Source organism: Prionailurus viverrinus, chromosome B3 (assembly GCF_022837055.1).
Source record: "Prionailurus viverrinus isolate Anna chromosome B3, UM_Priviv_1.0, whole genome shotgun sequence".
Taxonomy (NCBI): Eukaryota; Metazoa; Chordata; class Mammalia; order Carnivora; family Felidae; genus Prionailurus; species Prionailurus viverrinus.
Genome location: NC_062566.1, coordinates 128,096,147 through 128,121,621, shown reverse-complemented (window position 1 = coordinate 128,121,621; position 25,475 = coordinate 128,096,147). Strand labels below are relative to the sequence as shown.

The following is a 25,475-nucleotide window of genomic DNA, read 5'->3' as shown; positions in this document are numbered from 1 at the left end:
CTGATGGTTGCCAGAGGGGAGGGTTGGAGAGGGATGGGCAAAATGGGCGAAGGGGAGCCAGAGATACAGGCTTCCAGTTATGAAATGAATAAGTCATGGGAATAAAAGGTACAGCATAGGGTTTATGATCAGTGATATTGTAATAGCATGGTATGGTGACGGATGGCAGCTACACTTGGGGTGACCACAGCATAGTACAGAGAAGTTGAATCACTATGTTGTACACCTGAAACTAAGGTAACATGGTGTGAACTATATTCAAATTTATAAATTAAAAATTACCTAATTAAAAAGGAAAAGCACACAGTGAAAAAACAGTGTTTAGGGGCGCCTGGGTGGCGCAGTCGGTTAAGCGTCTGACTTCAGCCAGGTCACGATCTCGCGGTCCGTGAGTTCGAGCCCCGCGTCGGGCTCTGGGCTGACGGCTCAGAGCCTGGAGCCTGTTTCCGATTCTGTGTCTCCCTCTCTCTCTGCCCCTCCCCCGCTCATGCTCTGTCTCTCTCTGTCCCAAAAATAAATAAACGTTGAAAAAAAAAAAAAAAAGAAAAAACAGTGTTTAAAGGCTGGGTCAAAAAATAACTAACACATAAGTGAACCCTACAAACTTTTCAGCAGCCCTATCCAGCTATCAAAAGCCCAGTTTGGTGGGGTGCCTGGGGGGCTCAGTTGGTTAAAAGCTTCGGACTCTTGATTTTGGCTTGGGTCATGATCTCACGGTTCATGAGTTCGTGGAGCCTGCTTGGGATTCTCTCTCTTCCTCTCTCTGCCTCTTCCCTGCTCATGCTCTCTCTCAAGATAAATAAATAAAACTTAAAAATTTTTAAAGCCCAGTTTGATAAGGTAATATCAAGTTAAACTTCTATTCCCAATGAAATACTGCTCATTGTTCTGCCAATATATATATAGTTCCTACTTAAATAAACTACCTCAGCAAAACAAATAAAAAGGATTAGAAAGGAAAGGAGTATCATAAATTTCTTCTAGATCTGGTACTCATTCTCCTAAGCCTACTCTGATATTTACATCAAACCCATTAACAACCCCTGCTCATAACAAGAAAATAGTAATAAAGCATAACATTTTTTTAATGTTTATGGCAGTAGACATTAATTATGTATCACATTACGGACGATTATTTCAAATCCACAGCAAATAGGACAATAGAATGGGCCAGGACCTAACAAAATCGACTGCCCTAATGATCTTAACCATGTCAAATGGTTAACCAATGACAACAGCAGAATTTCCCAATATAAACCTGTGTCTTTTTTTCTTCATTATCATTATCAAAATCACGGTTCTACCAAACATGCCTTGTAATAAGTCTTTAATCTTTCAAGAGGGCCAATAAGGCCTAATGACAGCTGTACAAGAAACCAAGTAAAAAGACACAAGCCCTTACCTTATTTAGCTGCTAATTCAGGAGACTGCAAAGCCCTAAATCTGTTTATCTTACTCTTCCTAGATAAAAAGGAGCAAGGTCCCTCTATGGCCCCATCTTCACCATTAATGAAAACACTTCTGCTTTGACCATGCACTTTCCAAAATGGCATCTCTCCAAAATAATAAGGGAGAAATCTATCTCTCTGTCTCCCCCATCCGCCCCCCACCCCGAAGGCACCAGGGATCAAGTAAGTTTCAGAATGCTGTCTTTATCAAAATTAGATAGGTCACCTTCCTTCAGGACTTTCTAAAGCCTTTAATCCACAAGTATGTTAAAATTCTTTACCATTTAGCTAAAATCTTGAAAAAGGCACAGTAGATGGGAAAATGTACTGGGAAAAGTTGAGAAACACACAGCTTTGAAATATTAGGCTACATCAGGGCCAAAGAGGGAGCACAGTATGGACAAAGCAAATGGATTTATCAGCTTTGTAACTTTGGACAAATTACTTAACCCTGTGCCCCAGTGCACTTAATCTGTAAAACGGGTGAAACAGTACCAATTTCCTAAGAGGGATGAGGATTAAATGAGATGACTTCTAAAACCCTCCGAACCAAGCCTGACATAGAGTAAATACTCAGTAAATGTTAGCTACTATTTTTGTTACCTATTTTGCAAGGTTATTCTAAGCATAGAAACACCCATAATTTACACAACTTAGTAAGCAGTAAGCACTCAACAAAGGCCATTTGGCTGAACACACATAAAATCCTGCTCACAGTGCCTAGCACAAACTAAATCTGAATTCACAGGCACAGTACTGTACTGAATGTGCTATGATTATATGTTATTAAGAGTATAGGATCTTAACCATTAATAAAAACACTGCTCCTTTGCTTATAACATTTCACTATGAGACTACATCTCCCTAGTATGGTAACAATGAAGATACCCGACCCTTGCCCACTGCCAAAAGAGTAGCAGAGGTCAAATAAGTTTCAGAACTATTGTATTGCCAAAATTACATTTCTTTTCTTCAGAACCCAGAGGCTTTTGTATGAATCTTGAATCTTCAACTAGGAAATATACTGTTCCCAGATGAATTCACTAAGCAGCTCTTGGGCAACAGCTCTGTGGAACACAGAATGGAAACTACCCTAAATTAATGGAAAAACAGAAACAGCATGTAAAGCTGTTGCAAACCATTGTGCCTAGAGCAGTGCCCGGTACATCGTAGGGTTTTAACAGACTTTTGTTGTACAAAATGAAAAGGGGTCAATGTACTGTAACAGTTCCCAGACATAGTTGATTGTGGAATCTGGAACCTTGTTTTTTGTTTGTTTGTTTGTTTTGTTTTGTTTTGAGTACCACCTGTGGGACTAACTGTGCCAAGAAACACGCTTGGAAAAATGCTTCCCTGTGGAAACACAGTCCTATTAATGAACACGAACTAACCCAAAAGAATCGAGCTTAGCATTGTCACTAACATGGATTGTTACAGGAGAGATGTTCTACCTATCTGAAAGTCTGTATGTTCACCTCAACAGGTTATCTGTCATCCACTTGCTCACATGCAACAAGGCAGAGCCTATTAACAGTATTCACACATAGGCCTCCACTTATGTAACTCCCCTCAATTCTCCTTTTTTTTTTTTTTTCCCTAATATCTCCAAGGCAACACTACTAAAGGAAAAGCTGGGAAACCAGCTTTTACTAGAAGCACTGACAAACTGCCACAGCTCTGCTCCTCTTCTCCCTTTTTCTCCAGGAACTACCTGCCACCGGTGTTGTTCCTCTCACACACAGTACATGGCCATCCTCACTCTCTTGATTTAATCTCTCACTTCGTTTAAGAGAACAAAACTAAACTAGCACTGTAGTTTATTTAAGGTCTTTTAATCAATGCCATCATTCCTTCTTTCAGGGAAACTCTTTTCCCATCCCTCCCTCCTAATAGTAAATGTATCTCTTCCCCTCCTAGATTCTCATTTCTCTAACTTTGCATTACCTGCCTCAAATTGCACTCATGTCCGAGAATCAAAGCCTCCTTCACTCCTGGGCAACAATCTTCACATGAAGTGGGAGGATCACAACGTTTGATCCAAACAACAACAACAACAACAACAACAACAACAACAAGGCAACTATTTCAACAAGAGGTGAGAAGTTACAGATCTTTATACATAATTGTTTTAGAAATTAATAACGCACACGCAGAGAACTTAAGAGCCCATCCATATGAAAGTATAAACGAATCATCAAAGTTCTGCACCAAAGTGAAATTCGGGACTTTTAAGTGTTCCTTCAAGGGACGCATAAAGGAAAGGGGCTACTGAAGTTTGAGGAGGGGGCGGTTCTGGGACAGCACTCGGGGGTTCCGTGGGGACGCGGGGACGCCGCCGGCGGGGAGGTGCCGGTCACGGCTCTAGGGGATCTCGCGCCAGATGCCTGTGCTGACCACACGATCAACTTCGTCCCGGGCCTTTCACCCCGGAGCCCCCACGGGGCGGCCCCGGAACCCCCCAGGGCCCTCTGCCTCTCGCCGGGATCCACAGGGCTGACGGGATCCGGCCGGTACCTGGTCATAAGGGGACTTCTCCAGCATCTGCGTGCACAGATCGGCGCAGAGCTGGAACTTCCTGCGCCTAAAATAGCTCCAGGCCAGGAGCAGCGGCTCCATCTCCGAGCCCATGGCGGCCGAGGGCGGCCCGCGAAGGACCCGGGCCGGGGCCTGGGGGGGCGGGGTCGAGGAGCAAGAGGCGTCCAGCTCTGCCCGGCAACGCGCGGAGGCAGGGGCCTAGCCTGAGAGGTGCCCGCATCGCGCCTGAGAACAGGAAAAAGAAAACCCACCACGAGTCGAACTCAGCTACGAGGCTTGTCAAACCTTGGCTGCAGAAAGTGTGTACTTTTAAAAGATACATATTTCATTAACCTCGAGAAGAAGGCACCATGACTAAATTAAGAGGTAGTGACTTAGACACCTCCGACTGGGGTCCTCCACCCTCCCAAAGGAGGACCGGTTGCCTAGCAGCGAAACGCTCTGCTTCCTCTGCCAGTCTGAGAAAAATCCCAGGTGTTGACCCTACAACGGGTGTCCTACTCTTCCTTGCACGCTTACCTGCCCCTATCATTTATCCTTCCAATTCTAGAAACACAAACATGAGACCAGTTTCTTCAATACCATACTGCCCACCAGAACCCAAGGATTCTAAAAGCCCTCAACAAATCTCAGTGTTCGAATAGAAAGGGGTATTGGATACTGCTTAGTCCTATCGAGGCATTTTACAGATGAAAAACTGAGATCGGCTCAAAGAGAAATTATTCACCCAAAGTCGCATGAAGTTAGGGAGCGGGACTGTAATCTGGGCTACAGATTAGGCTGTTACAGATAGGCTGTTAATGCCGCTATTATACAATGCATAAGGATTCTGGATTACAAATTGGTGACTTTTTTACAAGCAAAATAACATAACACAAAATTTTAAAAAGGAGCTTTTTGAAATGCCATCTCCAACCAATTGCTGTTTGTCAAATGCTTACTTGTGCGGAATGATTTCTTTAGGCACAATTCTGACTTCTCTCTAGAGACTTACACGGATATGAAAAAAGAAGTGTGACTGGGCTAAATCTAGGTAGACTTCGTTACGAAGGGTATCTTTTTTCCTTGCTTCCTTCCTACCACAGTGGGAGAGGCAAGAGAGGAAAAATAACTTAATACTGAAGAACTTTCTGGTCAGGTCTAAATCTCCTTTTACAGATAAGAAACAACAACTCTTGGGGCTCCTGGGTGGCTCAGTCGGTTGAGCGTCCGACTTCAGCCAGGTCACGATCTCGCGGTCCGTGAGCTCGAGCCCTGCGTGGGGCTCTGGGCGGATGGCTCAGAGCCTGGAGCCTGCTTCCGATTCTGTGTCTCCCTCTCTCTCTCTCTGCCCCTCCCCCGTTCATGCTCTGTCTCTCTCTGTCTCAAAAATAAATAAATGTTAAAAAAAATATTAAAAAAAAAAAGAAACAACAACTCTTAGCAAAAATAAATCACTCACAGTTTTCTCAAACCACTAGGGTACCATAATGCAGACATTATATTTAATCCCAATATTTATATATTTCATAAATATCAAAATAAAACTACCTTTCTAACCTGACTAATGGGTTGGGAGTAGTTTTCTTCTCCTTACTAAGCAGTATTTCTTGTATTTCTTGAATTTTTGCTTTTTAGAAGCAAATAGTAATCAGGGTTTTTTCTTTTTTAAAAAATGTTTATTTATTTTGAGAAGGAGAGAGAGAGCATGAGTGAGGAAGGGACAGAGAGAGACAGGGAGAGAGAGAATTCCAAGCAAGCTTTGTACTGTCAGAGCAGAGCCCTATGCGGGGCTCAAGCCCACTAACCATGAGATCATGACCAGAGCCAAAATCAAGAGTCAGATGCTCAACCAACTGAGCCACCCAGGTGCACCTATCCAGGTTTTGATTATTACAGTTATGTTTATTGTAATTAGTCCATTTTTGTGTCCCTCAAAGTGCTTCTAGAAATGTATTCTGTCCTAAGACAATAGCCTATTGTTTCTGAGAGTCGGGTTGTAGGACTACACATGCTGGCAATTGCAATTGGGCTCAATATTTCAAAAGACTTTTTGTTTTCAGATACAATGTTGCTATGTAAGTGAGTCTCAACTCCAGCTCCATATTAGACAGATTTTTAAATAAAATTTTTATTTTAGACCAGATTTAGATTTGTGAAAAAGTTGTAAAGAGTGTACAGAGAGTTCCCATATACTCCTCACCCACTTTCTCCTATTGTTAACATTTTATGTTAGTACAGTACATATGTCACAATGAAGGCACCAATATTGACATGTTGCTATTAACTCCATGGTATGTATGGATTTCAATAATTTTCCCCTGATATCCTTTTTCCATTCTAGGATCCCACTTTGGATACCTTATTACACTGAATTAGTAATGTAAGGGTTAAATTGTAGTGTTAGGGCTAACCTGTAGCCTTGAGAAATAACAGCTTTGTTTTAACACTGTGGGTTAAGAGATACCAGCCTTATCCTATCAATCAAGGGAACAAAAGTTCAAGGAAAATCAACTGGATTAGTGTTTGATTGGATTGGGGCAAAGGCATGTCGGAACTGTTTCCACCCCCATCTGGAAACTATTTCTTTGTTCTGTTCCCAGGTGATGATAAGACGATGTGGTGGGCTATAAGAACTCTGTACACCGGCTGTTCAGGGCGCACTCTGGTCGAGAGTGTCAGGCCTGATCCGTCTGCCTTGCCTCTCATTGCAATAAACTTTGTTGTGACTGTCACTGGTGCCCATAGCATTCTGTTTCAGGAATCGTGTGGATGCAACAGTATGTCTCCTTCCTCTGGTCTGTGGCAGTTTCTCAGGCTTTCCTTGTTTACGATGACCTTGACAGTTTTCAAGAGTACTTTGTAGAATATCTGGATTTTGTAGAATATCTGGAAAACTTTTAAAAATACAGATACTCAAATTCCATCCTTCAAGATTCTGATTTAAATAGCTTGATGTAGAGCTAAAACATCAGTTTTTTGTTTTTCTTTTTAAGTTTCCTGGTTAATTCTACTAGGCAGCCAGGGTTGAACAACTATCATGTTGAGTTCCACATGGTCTTGCATATATTGAGATTATTGCCAACTTCCTAGACAAGAACAAGATTTTTATAAGTGGTAAAAATAAAGAGACATATAAGTATGGAACAAAAAAGAGGCATTAAAAATATTTTAGGACCATAATAATTCATATTAGCTTCTTTCAGAAGGCTGTTAATTTTTTTTTTCCTTTTAGAAAAGTCAAATGGAGGGGCGCCTGGGTGGCTCAGTCAGTTAAAGTGTCCGACTACGACTCAGGTCATGATGTCTCAGTTTGCGAGTTTGAGCCCCACGTCAGACTCTGTAGACAGCTCAGAGCCTAGAGCCTGCTTTGGATTCTGTGTCTCCCTCTCTCTCTGCCCCTCCCTGCTTGCACGCACTCTCTCTCTCTCTCTCAAAAACAAATAAACATAAAAAAATTTAAAAAAAGAAAAGTCAAACGGCTGTGGAAAATTGTAGAATACTTAGCAAATTGCAGGATGTGAAGCACGTCTAAATGTAGCATAAACTGAGCCTTTAAAAGATTATAAATTGTGTAAATTTTTAATTGTGTAAATGTTAATTGATTATGTGAATGTGTAGATAGACTTTATTACATTTTTTATAATTTCTAATCCATAATGCAGAAACCATTTTTTAATGTTTACTTATTTATTTTTGAGAGAGAAAGACAGAACGCGTGCACAAGTGGGGGAAGGGCAGAGAGAGAGAGGGAGACACAGAATCCGAAGTAGCTCTGGGCTCTGAACTGTGAGCACAGAGCCCGACTCAGGGCTCAAACCCACAAACCTGTGAGATCATGACCTGAGCTGAAGTCAGACACTTGACTGACTAAAGCCAACCAGGCACTCCAGAAACCACTTTTTTAAATGGCATGCTAGTAACAGGAAGAATAGTAAATGTAACAGCTCCTAGTGAAAAGGGTAGATAGGACTTACTAGGGCCATTTTCAAACTGAGGAAAATGAAGCACAGAGAAACAACTTAATCCCTTTGAAAGAAAGGGTCAGTTTCACAATCAGAGCTAGATCTCAGTTCCTGGATCCTTATCTTTTGCTCTCCAGCAACTACATATCCCTTTAGGTTAATTCTGTTTAAAGTCAAATACTATAGATATGTAACTTTAATTGTCAAAAGTTAACTTTTCTTAAATGTTACATTGGTATTATTCAGGCCATTTAACGTTAACCCAAAAGAAAAGCAGTTAAACTGGGATCTTCTCTTAGTCAACAAGTATTTATTTGTGTAGGCCCTATGCTTGGTGATAAGAACAGCAGAGAGGAACAAGACAGGTCTCCAGCCACAAAGATACTTAGAATAAAGAGTAGTTAGGGGAAAGAGCATTGAATTTGAGGTCAGACTTACTGGCTGTGTTTTCTCAGGCAAATTAGGAATCAATATAGGATGGTAGTTAAGAAGTCGGCTCTGGTGCTACATTTCCTATATTTGAACCCCTGACTCTCCCATGCACTAAATGTGGGGATCGTGGGCAAGTGGCTTAATAGTCCTATGCCTCAGATATGTCCTTCATCCATAATGTAAATGTTCTTTAAGAATTTTTGTTTCTGCATTAAAGGACTAGAAAAACACACATGATGGATGAAACTCATAAGAAATGTTAACTATAGATAGTAAGTATGTCATAGACCTATAGGACATGCTAAACATAGAATAGACATTTATGTGTTAAACACATTAAGAGAATGAAAAAATGAGTCTTACTTGTAGATAGAAAGAGATGGAAAGCAAAATAAGCCTTAAATACTCATAAAGCATGGATCAGCTTTATCTACCTCAAATTGGCCACCCATTGGCATCATCCATTCTAGCCCACTTGCCCTCTGCTTAAAATACATACCATTGCTCATAAGGTTATCACAGAGCTATAACTGTAGCTGTGTATATTTGCCTCTTCTTCTCTCCAATAGAGCAAACATCTGGCACCACAGATCTTCCATCTCTAAACTTTCTTGCCTGCCCTTGACTCTGGTCCTTGTAACAACACCATCTGTGATAAAGAAAGGTGATGTAAAGAGAGTCAGGACACAGGAACTTTGAGCAAACCACAGGCCATGCGGTCCTTTCACCTATTTGCACTAAATATCTTAACCTATTCAATCCCATTCCCTTTGCTTCTCACTGTAGATTTTAAGTTGATTTAACAAACTAGCCATTTTGGTCTATGAGCCTTTCAATTTCAGGACTTCCAGGATAAGCCCACTAGTTTGTGTACTTAGAAGCCACCATAGCATTTCCCCACTACATATAAAATGGGAATGAGGATGATGACTACGAGAACAATGATGATGACGGAATGACTATTTTATGGGATGGTTGTAGAGATCAAGCCAATTTCATTTAGGCAAGGCATAATTACATTGTCTATTCAAAAAACACAGAAGCACATTGGGATGGAAACCAACAACGTATGCAACCAGGGATTGCCTCAATTTTCAGTCAGACACATTTATTACATCCTAGAGAAAGAGTATTTTGAGACAATACCAAAGAAACTGGAAGTCGTTCTTTTTTACCCATTCTTGAGAAAGTGCTTAATAAATATCTGTTGATATTTTAGCAAAAAAAAAAAAATCTTTTGAATACATAGTATGAGATGCCAGGAATACAGAGGGAATAATGGAGGTGAACAAACAAGTGCAATAGAAGGAGGTGGGAGCCATGATAAACCCAGGAAGGGACAAGGGTACGAGTGAAGGCACGGGGCTGGGTGATTTTACATCTTCTCCATGGTTGGTAAAGAGCTTTGTGGTCAGCAGGTCAGGGAAAGCTTCACAACATGAAATCATGTGATCAGGAAAGAGGATGTGGAAGGAAAGAAGCAAAAGTGGGCTCAAGCCAGATCATCAAGAGTATGGAACATCACATAGTGGAACTTGCACATCCAATGAAAAACCACCAGGGAAATTTTACCAGAGAATAAGAACAACTTGGCTGATTTAGAGTGAAGGTAGGAAGATCACTTAGGATACTCCTGTCATAGTTAAGGTACGACATGCTGGAAGTAACGGGCATGGACGCAAGAGGCAAACAAATGTCGAAGAAATAAAATCAGACACTGATTGGATATGTGGAGGGCATTTGGCTAAGGAAAGAGAGAAAACTAGTCTAGTTCTCAGGTTTCCAAGTCATGAGTGTACGGATAGGGGGGCCAGTCACCAAGATCAGAATTAAGGAGAAGGAATGGAGTGAGAAAAAATGAGAGTAGTTCAGTCTGGGGCATAATGATTTCATTGCCTCTGGGACAGCAGGATGGAGATGTTCTGTTGGTTACTGGAAAGAGATGCACAGAAGAGGCCATGAAAACAGTTCAGTGATGGAGATAAAATTTGAGACTCACATAATTATATATCTGTTCATCAAAGGCAATGGAGAGAATGAGATTACCCCCATGGAGAGTTTGTGGAATGAGAAAAGAAAAGAACCAAAGACAGAACCATGCAGATTACTAACATTAAGAGACAGGTAATGAAAAGAGGAGAGATAAAAGATACCAAGAAGGAATGCTCAGACATGTAAGAAACCAGATCTAAGAAGACCAGATGAGTGTGGGATCGTGAAGCCAAACTATAGAGAGAATTTCAAAAAAGAAGAAGCAGTTCAACCATGTTAAATTCTGAAAAGATACGATGAAAACTAAAATAAAAAATAAAAATAAAAAAAATAAAAATACCAGGTTTGGCCGTAAGTCACCCATTTACAATATTTGTCTCCATTTGACTACAGTGGAGTCAAGAGAGAACAGGCAAAGAAATCTGCGTGTAATTAGCTGAGGTGAGAATCAGACCTAAGAAATAGACACACGAATAGAAGGTATTCTTTCAAGGAACAGTCACTCAAGCAAATGATTTAAAAATATTTGCAAAGCCACATGCATGTGTTTGAATTAACAGAAGTTTTATACTTTGTGGTGGTTCACCATATAATAGATGCTGTGTTCAATTTTTTAAAGCTATAGGGCTCTGGGGTGCCTGGGTGGCTCAGTCAGTTAAGTGTCCAACTTCAGCTCAGGTCACGATCTCATGGTTTGTGAGTTAGAGCCACACATCAGGCTTTCTGCTTTCAGCCAGAGCCTGCTTCAGATCCTCTGTCCCCCTTCTCTCTCTCTGCCCCTCCCCTGCTCTCTCACTCTCTCTCTCAAAAATAAACTTAAAAAAAAAAAAAAGCTATAGGGTTCTACTACTGACAATTGCATAAACCACAGATTCTGGGGTAGAAACTTTTCTCTAAAGTGGATGTGATTTGAGGTAACATGTTTTTAGTCTTTTTGCTCAGGAAGAAGTGGTACTTTTATACTCCTGGACTCTACTGAAAAGGTGAACTCATTATTAGTACTAGTATGGGACTTATTCTACTATTTAAGCTTTTTTTTTTTAAAGCCATTGAATGAATCATTCCCAGGAATATACAAGCAAATGCCATTCAATATTAAAGTAGGAGTCACTAACAGATTTATCTATTTACCAGTATAACAATGGCTACCATTTATTGAGCTCTTATTCTGGGTGGATTGGGCACAATATTAGGTTCTACACATGCTCTTAAGTCTCCTCACTAACTCTGCAAGCTTGGTTCTATTATTGTCCCCATTCTACAGAAGAAGAACTAAGACTTGAACTTAGTTGTTTGCTCAGTTATCCAGTGAGTCTGTGCACAACGAGGATTTGAATTTATGTGGAGTCAAGATCCTACACCCTTCACCGGATGAGCAACTTGTATTTTTTCAAAAGTACAAGATGCTCTAGTCACACTGAATTTCTCCCTATTCCCTCTACACTTGATGTACTTGAAGCATTCTGTGCCTTTGCACATAGCTGCAGTGTCTTATCTCCATCCCCCATGCCTTTTGTCTGGTTGGCATAGATCCAAGCCAACTTTCAACCCTATTTTGAACTCTACTGATTCTCCAAAGACCTATCTGCAAGATTATCTCAGTACCCCTCTTATAAAACTTCTTATGCTACACTATAATATCTGTCTCCTTGTAGACTTTAATGTTATTCATTCCTTTCCCAGAAGCCTAGCATACGGTGCACGCATGGCATAGACATTTCATAGATTCTTGGTGAATGAATGGCCGAATGAAGTTCAATAACTACTATACCAAATTCAAAATTGATGGTTATATTTTGAAATAAATAATTTAATCTTTGAATATGCATTGTGGCATCTATCTAAAGGCTTAGGGAACCAATTTAACCATGCCAAAACTTAGTGTCAAATAACTTGTTTTCATTAAAATACCAAAGCCTTTGGAGATCAGTCTATATTAATAGAGTCTACCTAAAGCAATTTGAAATTTCTTTTCAAAAAGAATTAAAAAGGGATAATCCTTAAAGGGAATAAAAGTCTGATTTTGTAAAGACTGATTTTTGGTTTTTATTTTCTAAAATGATCCATTTAAAGATCTTATACATTTTTAAAGATAGCTTAAATATTATACAAGTTATCAGAAAGTTCACTCGCTTTAAGCTAGTGGATATTTTTTCTAATACTTTTCTGTAATTCCAATATTACTAGGTAAATGTTTCTTAAGATCTCAAATAAGCCTTTTTTTTTTTTTTAGATAATTTCTTGGACACTTCACGTATCTTCTTGATACAATCAATCCTCTTGATAATTAGTTATTCACCAAGCATTTATTGAATGCCTACCGGTGCCAGGCACTTTCTAAGCTATGGGTACAGTGATTATTAGAGCAAAGACTCTCTCCTCTCAAGGATGGGGAGAAGAGATTACAACTATTGGTAAACTAGTAATATACCTACCTTAAACCACAACCAATGTCATACTCAACAATATACCCTTAGAAGCATTCCCAGTAAAATCTGGAATAAGCGATGCTAGCACTACTGCTATTTAATACTATTCAGAAAATTATAGCAATGCAATAAACAAGTAAGAAGTTTGGCTATCAGAAAGGAAGAGCCAAGATATTATTGTTTGTCAGTTGTAGATAATTGTCTTTCTAGGAAACTTTGTTATTTGGAAAGTTCTTATTTTTTTAATGTTTATTTCATATTCCATAACTTCTTGGACCCTCTGATTCAATGATTTGAAATGTTACCTTCATTATATGCTAAATTCGAGTATAGAATGAATATTGTTTCTGGGTTGTGTGTTCAGGGTCATTGACATGAAGGTCAATATTTTTGAAAGTATAACACTGTTTTAATTTCTGTAGCTCTATTTACAAATCTTTACATTTTTTTCAAGTCCGCGAGTTTATGTGAGCCTTTATTCATAGATAAACTATTTTCAGTTATGAAGTTAGTCACAATCCAATATTACTGGCATTTTAAGTACGTGAATAATGATTTTTCCTAATCTACTGGGAAATATTCTCTTAATACTCTGCTCCTACTATAGTAAACTCCAAATCAAAAAAGCTCTATAAAACTAGTGACTTCCTTGAAAATAAAGAAAATGCTTCTCAATTTCTGCACATGAGCTACACTACATTAACCCCAAATTACTGACCATCTACCAAAATCTATTTTCTTCTTGTGGCTCTTGAATGAAGCTATTACCTGTTATTTTGGCAAAGGTCTTAAGAAAGTGAAAATACAATTATTAAATATTCCCTTTTATTCTAAATTTGCTTGTTTCAGTCTGAATTTCACACGCAATTACACATCTGCTCAGGTGAGCCATCTAGGTGTTCTTAGAAATATTTATCAAGTCCCTTTGATTCATATCACATACGACAGCCTAAACGATTTTAAACCAAGCACATAAAGAGAGGCTGATTACATTCAATTGCTTTTTCCATCAAGCTTCTTGTACTCTGAAAATCAGATTCTAAAGTCTGAGAATGAATTAATTTTCGACAATTGAAGTAGGCTTAGAACTCTGTTGGTATAAATTCTATTTATGTGACAGACAACCACTTCTGCCTCCATCTTGTCCTCATGCAGTTGAACATGATATGAAAGAGCACCTTATTTCCAGTCATTGGTAAGGGGTCATACAGATTCTTTAAAAATCACTTAAAAAAGGAAAATAAACCCAGGAGCTCCTGGATGGCTCAGTTGACTAAGCTTCCAACTGAAGCTCAGGTCGTGATCTTGTGGTTCGTGAGTTGGAGCCCCACATCGGGCTCACTGCTGTCAGCATAGAGCCTACTTCCGTTCCACTGTCCCCCACTCTCTCTCTCTGCCCCTTCCCTGCTTGTTCTCTCTCTCTCTCTCTGAAAACAAATAAACTTAAAAAAAAAAAAAGAAAAGAAAAAGAGACCTAGATTATTTTCACTAAAAAAAAAAGACAAAGATCAAAGCAAAATCTACCTATCCTATGACATTTATACATAGAGAATCCTAGTATAAATATTTAAAATATAAAATATAAACACAGTAAATTGGTGCAGCCACTATGGAAAACAGTATGGAGTTTCCTCAAAAAATTAAAAATAGAAATACCATGTAATCCAGTAATTCCACTACTGGATATTTACCTAAAGAAAATAAAAACACTAACATGAAAAGATATGTACACCCCTATGTTTACTGAAGCATTACTTATAATAGCCAAAATATGGAAGCACCCTAAGTGTCCATCTATAGATGAATGGATAAAGAAAATGTGGTGAATATATTTAGATATATATAATGGAATATCACTCAGCCGTAAAAAAAAAAGAATATCTTGCCATTTACAATAGGATAGACTTAGAAGGTATTATACCAAATGAAATAACTCAGAGAAAGACAAATACCTTATGATTTCACTTATATGTGGAATCTAAAAAAACAAAATGAGCAAATAAATGAACAAAAGCTCTAAACAAATAGACTCTAAATACGGAGAACAAACTGATGGTTGCCAGAGGGGAGGGAGTAGGGGAATGTGTAAAATTGGTGAAGGGGAGTGGGAGATACAGTCTTCTAGTTAATGAATGAATAAGTCAGAGGGATGAAAAGTACAGCATAGGAAATAAAGTCAACGATATTGTAACAGTGTTGTATGGGGACAGATGGTAACTAATCTTGTAAGCATAGCATAACATAAAGAGTTGTCAAATCACTATGTGGTACAGTTGAAACCAGTGCGACATTGTCTGTCAACTATACTTCAATAAACTTCACATCTTAAAAATACAAAATAGAAGAACAGATTTAAAAAAAATTTTTTTAACGTTTATTTATTTTTGAGAGCCAGAGGGACAGAGTGCAAGCTGGGAAGGGGCAGAGAGAGAGGGGGACACAGAATCCAAAGCAGGCTCCAGGCTTTGAGCTGTCAGCATGGAGCCCGATGTGGGACTTGAACCCACAAACTGTGAGATCATGACCCAAGCCGAAGTCAGACACTTAACCGACTGAGCCACCCAGGCACCCCAAAAGAACATATTTTTTTTAAATGCAGTATACACTGTATTATTACATCTCTGCTTTCTACTCTGACCAGCCCCAAGGACATTATATACATATATGAAAGGAGGGCAAAGAGTGAGAAAGTGTCTTTGATGTGGCTAGAACGCTGCTCATTTTTAAAAAATTAAGTTCTGGAATGTTCTAACACCACCATCCAAACTCTCCAGCAAGACCTAAAAGTCCTACAGCTCCCGGTTATTTCTCTGACCATATCTCATCCCCTTATTGACTCGCTTACTCCACTCATGTGACACTGGCCCCCTTGCTGGTCTTTGACTGGGCTTAGCGGGGCAATGTTGCACTTAATCTTTGTAGACAGCCACATTCTTCCCCCAGATAACCTCTCAGTCACTTAATGAAGGGGTCCTTCACTCTGTCAATTCATGAAGGTCCCCACTGACGTGTCACTTCATTAAAGAGGTCCTCCTACAAACCAGCCCCATCTCATTTCCCTGCCACTTTTTTCTCCATAGTACCTGACACCCCTTGGCATATTTCATAAGTATGCACATATACATTATCATCTATGTCTCTGCCCTCTCTTCTGCAGAATGCAAGCACCAAGAGTTGATACTTTGCTCTATCCTCAGTGCCTAAGGTAATGCTTGGCATATAATATGTCCTCAAAAAATATTTGCTGAATAAATTGCTTTCTCTCCAATAATATTAGGCTAAATAATACAAGTTGTGGGTCACTATTTAGGTTTAAAGATCCAATTATTAATTAGCACGTTGATAAATATTAGCACTTGACAGTATGAATTATTTAATTGAACATAATGTCTATACCTTCTCATAAAACCACATAGAAAATTGTCAAATCAAGAACCTCTGCAACTCTATCTCATTCTATTCATAATCTCTGGCCTTAGCCCTCTCTTTGCTGTTAGAGTCAATAGCAGAGTAGTCCCCTCATGGTATTCATTACTAGACAAATTTAGCAGAGAAATGAAGAAGAGTCATCTACCCAGCAGACTGCCTACCCTCACTTACATCCTGACTGCCCATCCCTGAACCCCCACTGGCCCTTTTTTTACAAACAATTTTTTTAATGGTTATTTATTTTTGAGAGTGTGAACAGGGGAGTGGGAAAGAGAGAGGGAGACACAGAATCTGGAGCAGGCTCCAGCCCCTGAGCTGTCAGCCCAGAGCCTTGATGCGGGGCTGGAACTCACCAACTGCGAGATCATGACCTGAGCCGAAGTCAGATACTTAATCAACAGAGCCACCCAGGAGCCCCTATAGGAAGTTTGAACCCCTACTGACCCTTGAGAAGAAGAGAATGTCTAGAGGTGCATGGAGGAACATATTTTGTCTTCTTGTGAAAGTATCATATTTATGCTCACTGGCATTCCCCTTCCTTCCCTCAATATCCTAAAAAATTATCCACTTCACTCCGGAAGTTCTAAAGTTCTAAGCATTTGTAGGGTGGTGAATTACATTACACGACTCCTTTTCCTTCAGGATATTATGGCAGATTATATTATTATCCCCACTTATTCACTCCTCCCTTGCAAGAAGATTTAACATCCTCACCCATTGTTGCCATGTGATTCAACACTGAGTTGGCCCCCATTGACATTGGACCTGGCCATGTGACTTGCTGTGACCAATGGGTCATGGGCAGAAAAAGTATACTACATGCTCTAAAACTTTAAGAGCCTTTCCGTGGTTGGCTTTGCTCTTTTCCCTCTGCTCCTTCAGCCTGAGACCTAGAATGAGAAGAGATGTAAAGCAAAGTATAGCCAGGCCACGTCACTGTAGCTGACCCACAACTACCCTGACACACAATGTGAACAGGAAAGAAATGTTGGTTATTGTAAACTACTGAGATGCTTGGATCATTTGTTATTGCAGCAAAGCTGATATCTTCATACTCTTCTTTTTTCTCCCATGATTAGAATTCAAATATCCATTTCTACAAAATCAACAAGATGTGAAGAAGTCCCACATGAAGAACACTACTAATTTTACTGAAGGGCATATGAAAAGAAAAGTAAACAAATAAAAAAATACCATGTTCCTAGATAGGTAGATTACACAGTGAAAAGTTTCAGTTCTCTTCAAATTAATCTATAAATTCGGGGTGTTTTCAACAACTAGAATAGTTGAATCTGACATTCATCAGGAAGAACAGTCCCCCCCAAAAAAATTTTTGAGAAATAATAATAATGACCGTCTTGCCCTACAAGATATTAAAAAATGTACACGGATGCTATAGTAATCAAAATAAGACGGTACTAGAACAGGTTCACAAGTAGATGGATGGAATAGAATAGAACAGCCAGAAATGGCTACATATATGTGATGATTTAACAGATGATAAACATGGTAGTTCCTCCCAACACTACCCAACCTGTTCTTTCTGAAATCATTCCAATCTCAGAAAATGGTACATCCATCTTTCCAGTTGCCTAGACCAAAAGCCTTACATATATGCTTATCTTCTCTTTCTTAAACACACACATCCAAATTCATTAGCCAAGCCGGTTAGTTCTACCTCAAAAATAGATCTAGAATCTACCTCTACTAAACCACTTTGCCCCAACTATCCTTATCTCTTGTATCAATTACTGCTTTAGGCTCTTGGGACCTTTGACACTACTCAACCCAGCAGCCAAAGTGACTCTTTCAAAATATCCTAAATCAGATCATGTCACTTCTTTCCTTAAAACCCCTCCAGTGTTGGCCATCTCACCTGGATTTGAAATCCAAAGTTCTTAATGCTAGCTCATAAGTCCCTAAACGATCTGCCCCCTCTTCCACCCCATTAGATAAGATCTGGTCTTATCGAATGCCACCTTACATTAGCTTATTATACCAGAGTCACTCGAGCTTCTATGCTAATCCTTAAGTGGATCAAACATGGTGCCATAACAGGTTATTTGCACTTACTCTTTTCTCTGCCAAGAATGCTCTTTTCCTAGATATCCACGTGAATTGCTTCATCCCCTCCTTCATGTTCTACATCTAATGCTATCTTATTAGAGTGATCATCCCTGACCACCAAAATTAGTCACATAACTTTCCCCGTGCAAAATGAAAATGCAAGGTTTTTCATTTTCGGAATTTCAAGACAACAGAGCATTATAATATTGAACATTTGGAAAGGTTCAAAGCTAACATGTATTTTTCTATCACTTATCAACTTGTACATTAAGCTGCTAATTTTATTAGGAAGGAAGACAACTAATTTTTATTTACATAAAATATAAACACAACATAAATCTAGTTTTGTTTCTGTTACATACAGTAAGACACTCTCTATGATCATGTGTCAATCTCTTTTTTTTTTTCTGAAATTTATTGACAAATTGGTTTCCATACAACACCCAGTGCTCATCCCAAAAGGTGCCCTCCTCAATACCCATCACCCACCCTCTCCTCCCTCCCACCCCCCATCAACCCTCAGTTTGTTCTCAGTTTTTAACAGTCTCTTATGCTTTGGCTCTCTCCCATTCTAACCTCTTTTTTTTTTTTTCCTTCCCCTCCCCCATGGGTTCCTGTTAAGTTTCTCAGGATCCACATAAGAGTGAAACCATATGGTATCTGTCTTTCTCTGTATGGCTTATTTCACTTAGCATCACACTCTCCAGTTCCATCCATGTTGCTACAAAAGGCCATATTTCATTTTTTCTCATTGCCACGTAATATTCCATTGTGTATATAAACCACAATTTCTTTATCCATTCATCAGTTGATGGACATTTAGGCTCTTTCCATAATTTGGCTATTGTTGAGAGTGCTGCTATGAACATTGGGGTACAAGTGGCCCTATGCATCAGTGCTCCTGTATCCCTTGGATAAATTCCTAGCAGTGCTATTGCTGGGTCATAGGGTAGGTCTATTTTTAATTTTCTGAGGAACCTCCACACTGCTTTCCAGAGCGGCTGCACCAATTTGCATTCCCACCAACAGTGCAAGAGGGTTCCCGTTTCTCCACATCCTCGCCAGCATCTATAGTCTCCTGATTTGTTCATTTTGGCCACTCTGACTGGCGTGAGGTGATACCTGAGTGTGGTTTTGATTTGTATTTCCCTGATGAGGAGCGACGCTGAACATCTTTTCATGTGCCTGTTGGCCATCCGGATGTCTTCTTTAGAGAAGTGTCTATTCATGTTTTCTGCCCATTTCTTCACTGGGTTATTTGTTTTTTGGGTGTGGAGTTTGGTGAGCTCTTTATAGATTTTGGATACTAGCCCTTTGTCCGATATGTCATTTGCGAATATCTTTTCCCATTCCGTTGGTTGCCTTTTAGTTTTGTTGGTTGTTTCCTTTGCTGTGCAGAAGCTTTTTATCTTCATAAGGTCCCAGTAATTCACTTTTGCTTTTAATTCCCTTGCCTTAGGGGATGTGTCAAGTAAGAGATTGCTACGGCTGAGGTCAGAGAGGTCTTTTCCTGCTTTCTCCTCTAAGGTTTTGATGGTTTCCTGTCTCACATTTAGGTCCTTTATCCATTTTGAGTTTATTTTTGTGAATGGTGTGAGAAAGTGGTCTAGTTTCAACCTTCTGCATGTTGCTGTCCAGTTCTCCCAGCACCATTTGTTAAAGAGGCTGTCTTTTTTCCATTGGATGTTCTTTCCTGCTTTGTCAAAGATGAGTTGGCCATACGTTTGTGGGTCTAGTTCTGGGGTTTCTATTCTATTCCATTGGTCTATGTGTCTGTTTTTGTGCCAGTCAATCTCTTTTATAATTTGTCTACACAGTATTTCACAGGATATGAAGGAATGATCATAAGAAAAATTAATGGTGCTCAAAAATTGTATCAGATGATGTCAATGATTTAACAGTACACTTACTAAGCTTTTCTTAAAGGTATATTATGTTCAAAGGCTATAAACCCCTCAATTTATGATTATTGAGTTGAGAACCATCCTGTTTTCTTCCAAGTACAGAATGTTTTATTTCTGTCACTTTTTCTGAAATCAGTACTTAACCCATCGCATTTTTTATTTGTTTGTTATTATTTTTCCAGAAGGCCCATCTCATGATAATGTGTAACTAACCAGGACTCGCGTTGTATGGCACAGGTTTTCATGTAGATGTATTACCAGTGTGTGTGCGACATTGTTTGAAACAACCTTTACTCTTCACATCTGAGAACAACCACCACAACAACATAATAATAAGCATTTTCTAAAACCTTTTTGAGATGCTGGCCTTCGTTTCGATCTTCCAGTTCAAGGTCACTTATTGTCTAACAAACGGATCAATCAATGCCATTGAATTATTTCAATTAAATCCCTTTTTTTTTTCATTTAATTCCTGCTTTGAGAAGGATTATTAATTAGCCAAATGATTCCTTTTCTGGGGAATGTTCCACAACTCTTTGGTGAAATGAGCATATTACATATGTGCCTTCTTAATTGACTACTTAACTACTTAACTTACTTAACTACTTCTGCAGCAAAGTTAGAATGTTAACACTGCTTTTCTCACATATAAAGTTTATCATCTAATTTCAAAATGTTAAGAGCTTTCCCCATTCTGTCTAGTCTAGTCATCCACTCCAGTCTCTGCTTATGTCTCTACTTTTCAGCTAAAGTTCTAAGTTATTGTTCAAATTTGTTTTGAAGTTTTAATTTAAAAATTTTTCCCCAGTCCTGATCAAAAGAAAGGAAGAAATAACTCAGATAACTCACTGAATAATGACTTAAATGGGCCTATTTCTCTTGTGGTCTCCCAAGAGTCCTGTCACTATGTCAACGCCATTAGAATGTGGATCAACATAAATTATAAGATATTCATAAAGTTCGCTCTCCATAATTAGATTTTTACTCACAGGACTGGGTATTATCTGATATTTAATAATTATTCCGATTCTGTGTCTCCCTCTCTCTCTGCCCCTCCCCTGTTCATGCTCTGTCTCTCTCTGTCCCAAAAATAAATAAACGTTGAAAAAAAAAATTTTTTTTTTTTAAAATGGGGCGCCTGGGTGGCGCAGTCGGTTAAGCGTCCGACTTCAGCTAGGTCACGATCTCGTGGTCCGTGAGTTCGAGCCCCGCGTCAGGCTCTGGGCTGATGGCTCAGAGCCTGGAGCCTGTTTCCGATTCTGTGTCTCCCTCTCTCTCTGCCCCTCCCCTGTTCACGCTCTGTCTCTCTCTGTCCCAAAAATAAATAAACGTTGAAAAAAAATTTTTTTTTAATTAATAGGAAAGGATAAAAAAAAAATCAACAAGAAAGTTAATCTTCAGGAAAGGATGTGTTTTAAGATGTGCCAATGCTCAGTAGAGCTGTTTCAAGCCTGTGGAGGAACTCTGTCTCTTCCTCCCCGTGAATACTAATAAAAGAATCTGAACAAGTTGGAGAAGATAAAGTATATTCAGTCGCTAAGCCAGAAGATCAACAAAGTAGGAAAGGCACAATTTTGAGGATGAGTTAACATGTCCCATTTGCTAACAGTATTTTTGAAGACCCTCGTGTACTCATGCTCTCATACATTTTGTAGAAATTGCTCAGAAAACATTCTTCAGGCATCTGGGAGCTTTTTTATATGGAGACCTTTACGAATTCCACTCAAGTGCCCCAATTGCAGAAGTATTATTGAAATTCCTCTAACTGGTATTGAATCTTTACCTGTTAATTTTGCATGAAGGGCTATTATGGAAAAGTACCAGCAAGAAGTCCGTCCAGATATCGTTACCTGTCCCGAACTTTACAGACAATATTAAATGTTTACTGTCTCTTAGGTAAAAAATTAGTTCGTGGTCATTGCCTTACCAGAGGTTAACGTCATGGTCATCCCATAGATGATCTTCAAAGTGCCTATCTGAAAGAAAAGGATACACCCCAAAAACTGCTTGAACAGTTAACTGACACACACTGGACAGATCTTACTCATCTTATCCAAAAACTGGAAGAACAGAAATCTCATTCAGAGAAGATGGTCCAAAGTGATAAGGAAGTTGTTCTCCAGTATTTTAAGGAGTTAGTGATACATTAGAACAGAAAAACATTTTTTTCTTAGCTGATCTTGGTAAAGTTAGCAATCTGATTAATCAAGAATACACTCCACAAATTGAAAGAATGAAAGAAATATGAGAGCAGCAGCTTGAATTGATGACACTGACAACATCTTTACAGGAAGAGTCTCCACTGAAATTTCTTGAAAAAGTTGATGATATCCGCCAACACGTACAGATTTTGAAACAAAGACCACTTCCTGATGTTCACCCTGTTGAAATTTATCCTCGATGAGCCAAATATTGAAAGAAGATTGGAGCAGAACAGAAATTGGACAAATTAAGAAACTTCTCATTCCTGAAATGAAAATTTCTTCAAAGAGGATGCCATGTTCCTGGCCTGATAAGGATGAAAAATAAGTCGAAGTTTTTAAGATTTTAAACATCGTTGTAGTTACATTAATTTTAGTGATACTGATGTTGATCCTCTTTTTTAACCAACACATAATAACCTGAAGTCTATCTTTTTACCAAAGTTATCTAACAATTTGCATGATTTAAAGAATATGCTATGTCACACTTTATATTTGCTGAAGGAATTCATGTGGAAAATAGTTTCTCGTTGAAAATTCAAACCTGAATTGTTTAAATAGGCTTATTCTGTACAGCAGAGACTAACAACCATTGCTAAAGGGAGAAATAGGGTAGCATGGATAAATCGCAAACTAAACTATCAGAGTTGCAACAAATACAAATACACAGAAATGTTAAACCATCCATACTTCTCTTAGATGAAAATGTGTCAGAGCTAGAAATGATACAGAATGTGTCTAAACTAGAATAATTATCTAGTAACTACTTAATTTAATACATTATCCCATTGTATTTGATTGAGGCTGACTTTATCCCTGTGACCTTGAAACATTTCTGTACCGATACCGTCTTTCAGCATTATGCCGCAGTGGTTGGTTACTGTTGCAGTTCTTTATGTATACATAGCTTTTAGGTTAAAAGATGGCAAAATTGTTAAAGTGCATATATACCTTTATTTTGATGTGGCCCGAAGCCTCTAAATGGGCAAAACAAGGAGGGTGAGTAGAGGTTTTAATTCAAACAGCAGTCTAAAAGTAGTAAGGGATTGCATACATTAAGGATATTTCTGATCAAACATACATGATACATTAATGTATTTTAGATAAACATTGCATTAAATCTATCAGCATTCATTCCTAACAAGTTATTGATTTTGGAAACGTGTTAGGGAACAATGACCTTTTCAAATAATGATCTTACTTTATGGTTTGTGTAAATTTGACTTTTGGTTAGTGCTTTATTTAGTCTTGCCAGTCAAATCTATTTTTGGATAAAAACTCTGAAAACACATTACTAGCATAATATATTGTTGATATATTCCATCCTCATTTGATTTAGGTGGCACCATGTTAACTATATTTGTCTTAAAAATGGTCTTAAGTTCTCTGCCATTTGCTTATGTGAATATCAAAGTACCAATGATTTAATCTTTTCTTCAATTTGGCTTAAATGGGAGTCTGTGTAGCTATTAAGTCAAATCCCTTTGATTAGTTCCCTTATTGTTAACAGGGACTGGAATTGTGCTTGTGGTAGGACTGTTGGCTCTTCTGTCCATGGAACCATAAGTATAAGGTTATTTGCTTTCCAGAAATTCCAAATTGGCTGTTGCTCTTGGATCCATTCCCTAGGAGCCCTACCTAGCTCAAAGACTTTCAGGCCCTATTAGGGAATGCTCCTGGTCCTAGATTACATATAAAATATAATGAATTAATACGGCTATAGTTCTAAAATACTCCTAATTTTTAATTAAAAAAAAATTTTTAGTGTTTATTTTTTTGAGAGAGACAGAGCATGAGCAGGCTCCAGGCTCTGAGCTGTCAGCATAGAGCTTGACATGGGGCTTGAACTCTCTAGCTATGAGATCATGACCTGAGCTGAAGTCAGATGCTCAACTGACTGAACCACCCAGGTGCCCCTACTGAGAATAAATCTTAACACAAAGATGGCTGGCTGTATTAAATCAAATTTATGATCAGAATCAGAATTATCTAGCACAATTAACAGTCGTGTGGGCAAAGAATATTTGGAGGGTATTAATGGAGGTGGAGGGGAGAGACATATTGAGGTATTGAAATAAACACAGCATAATAACTTTAGGCTGAAGTTGCATTAAATTTTAGTCACAACATAAAAATGCCATGTACTTTTTGAGCACGTGTATTAGTAAGCACTGAAATTTGTAAGCTGTTGTGGGTCAAGCACTTACTGAAGTAGGTATTAACTTCTACTTTTTACAGATAAAGAAACATACCCTAAAGTAATTTGCCCAAGGCCAAAAAGCCAGCATATGGGAGAACCCGTGTGTTATTTTGAGTTCTTGCTCTCATGCTATCAAAACTTTAAGCCAATAGTTTTATTTTTATTAAATTAAAGCTTCTAATTTATGTCTAAGAATCATTTATAACTAAAAATTGAAGCATATACCTATGAACATTTTAGGTTTGACGTAAACATTTTGTAACTTGCCCATTCTTAGTAGACAAAAACTATTTATAAATTTTATATAGTATGCATGAACATAGTCCAGAATACAAATAACTGATTCTTATACATGCTCCTTCTGTTTGGTAATTCTTACCAGGAGTATGAAATTGTAAAATTTAAAGTATATAATCTTGATATATTCCTAAGTTTTATACACAACAAAATATTTTAATAAACTTATTTTGCTACAAAAAAAAAGATGTGCTCATGTTCAAAATGCTTCATTGTGAACTTTAAAAAAAAAAGCAATTTCAGTATATAATAAACTAGTTGACTGTCCTTTGAACAAAGCCAATTATTCTAAAGAAAGATTTTTATCGTAAGCATTCATGGAAAATTCTCTATAGACTTTAATGAACATCGTGAACAAACTAAAGATACTGTCATATGCATTTTTGTCAGAGATCAAAATAACATATTCTAAATCAGTAGTTTATAACCTTTTTATTACCCCCAAACACCACTCACGAACAGCATGCCTTGAAAAATTATGTGAACCAAACTGCAAATATTAATTATCAATTTATTTTTCAACCCTTCTGAATCAAAGCTTTATATTATAATTTTCTGATTAGTTCCCCACAAGACAGTAACTAATTGCAACTTTAT

The 25,475-nt window shown here is 38.4% G+C and overlaps 1 protein-coding gene and 1 pseudogene across 4 annotated transcripts in view; one reads left to right on the top strand and one right to left on the bottom strand.

Annotated features, from left to right (window-relative positions):
- The window catches only part of TTC8 (tetratricopeptide repeat domain 8), a 58,536-nt gene extending 54,410 nt beyond the window's left edge, over window positions 1-4,126 (bottom strand). The window contains exon 1 of one of the 4 annotated variants that reach the window (XM_047863844.1): window positions 3,963-4,126. In XM_047863844.1, the coding sequence (XP_047719800.1) occupies window positions 3,963-4,076 (114 nt within the window). In that variant the 5' untranslated portion in view covers window positions 4,077-4,126. The remainder of the gene's footprint in view (window positions 1-3,962) is intronic. The other 3 variants (XM_047863842.1, XM_047863845.1, XM_047863843.1) reach the window with 3 other exon arrangements.
- Window positions 4,075-22,915, top strand: LOC125168144 (tripartite motif-containing protein 59-like; annotated as a pseudogene).
- Window positions 22,916-25,475: the final 2,560 nt, after the last annotated feature.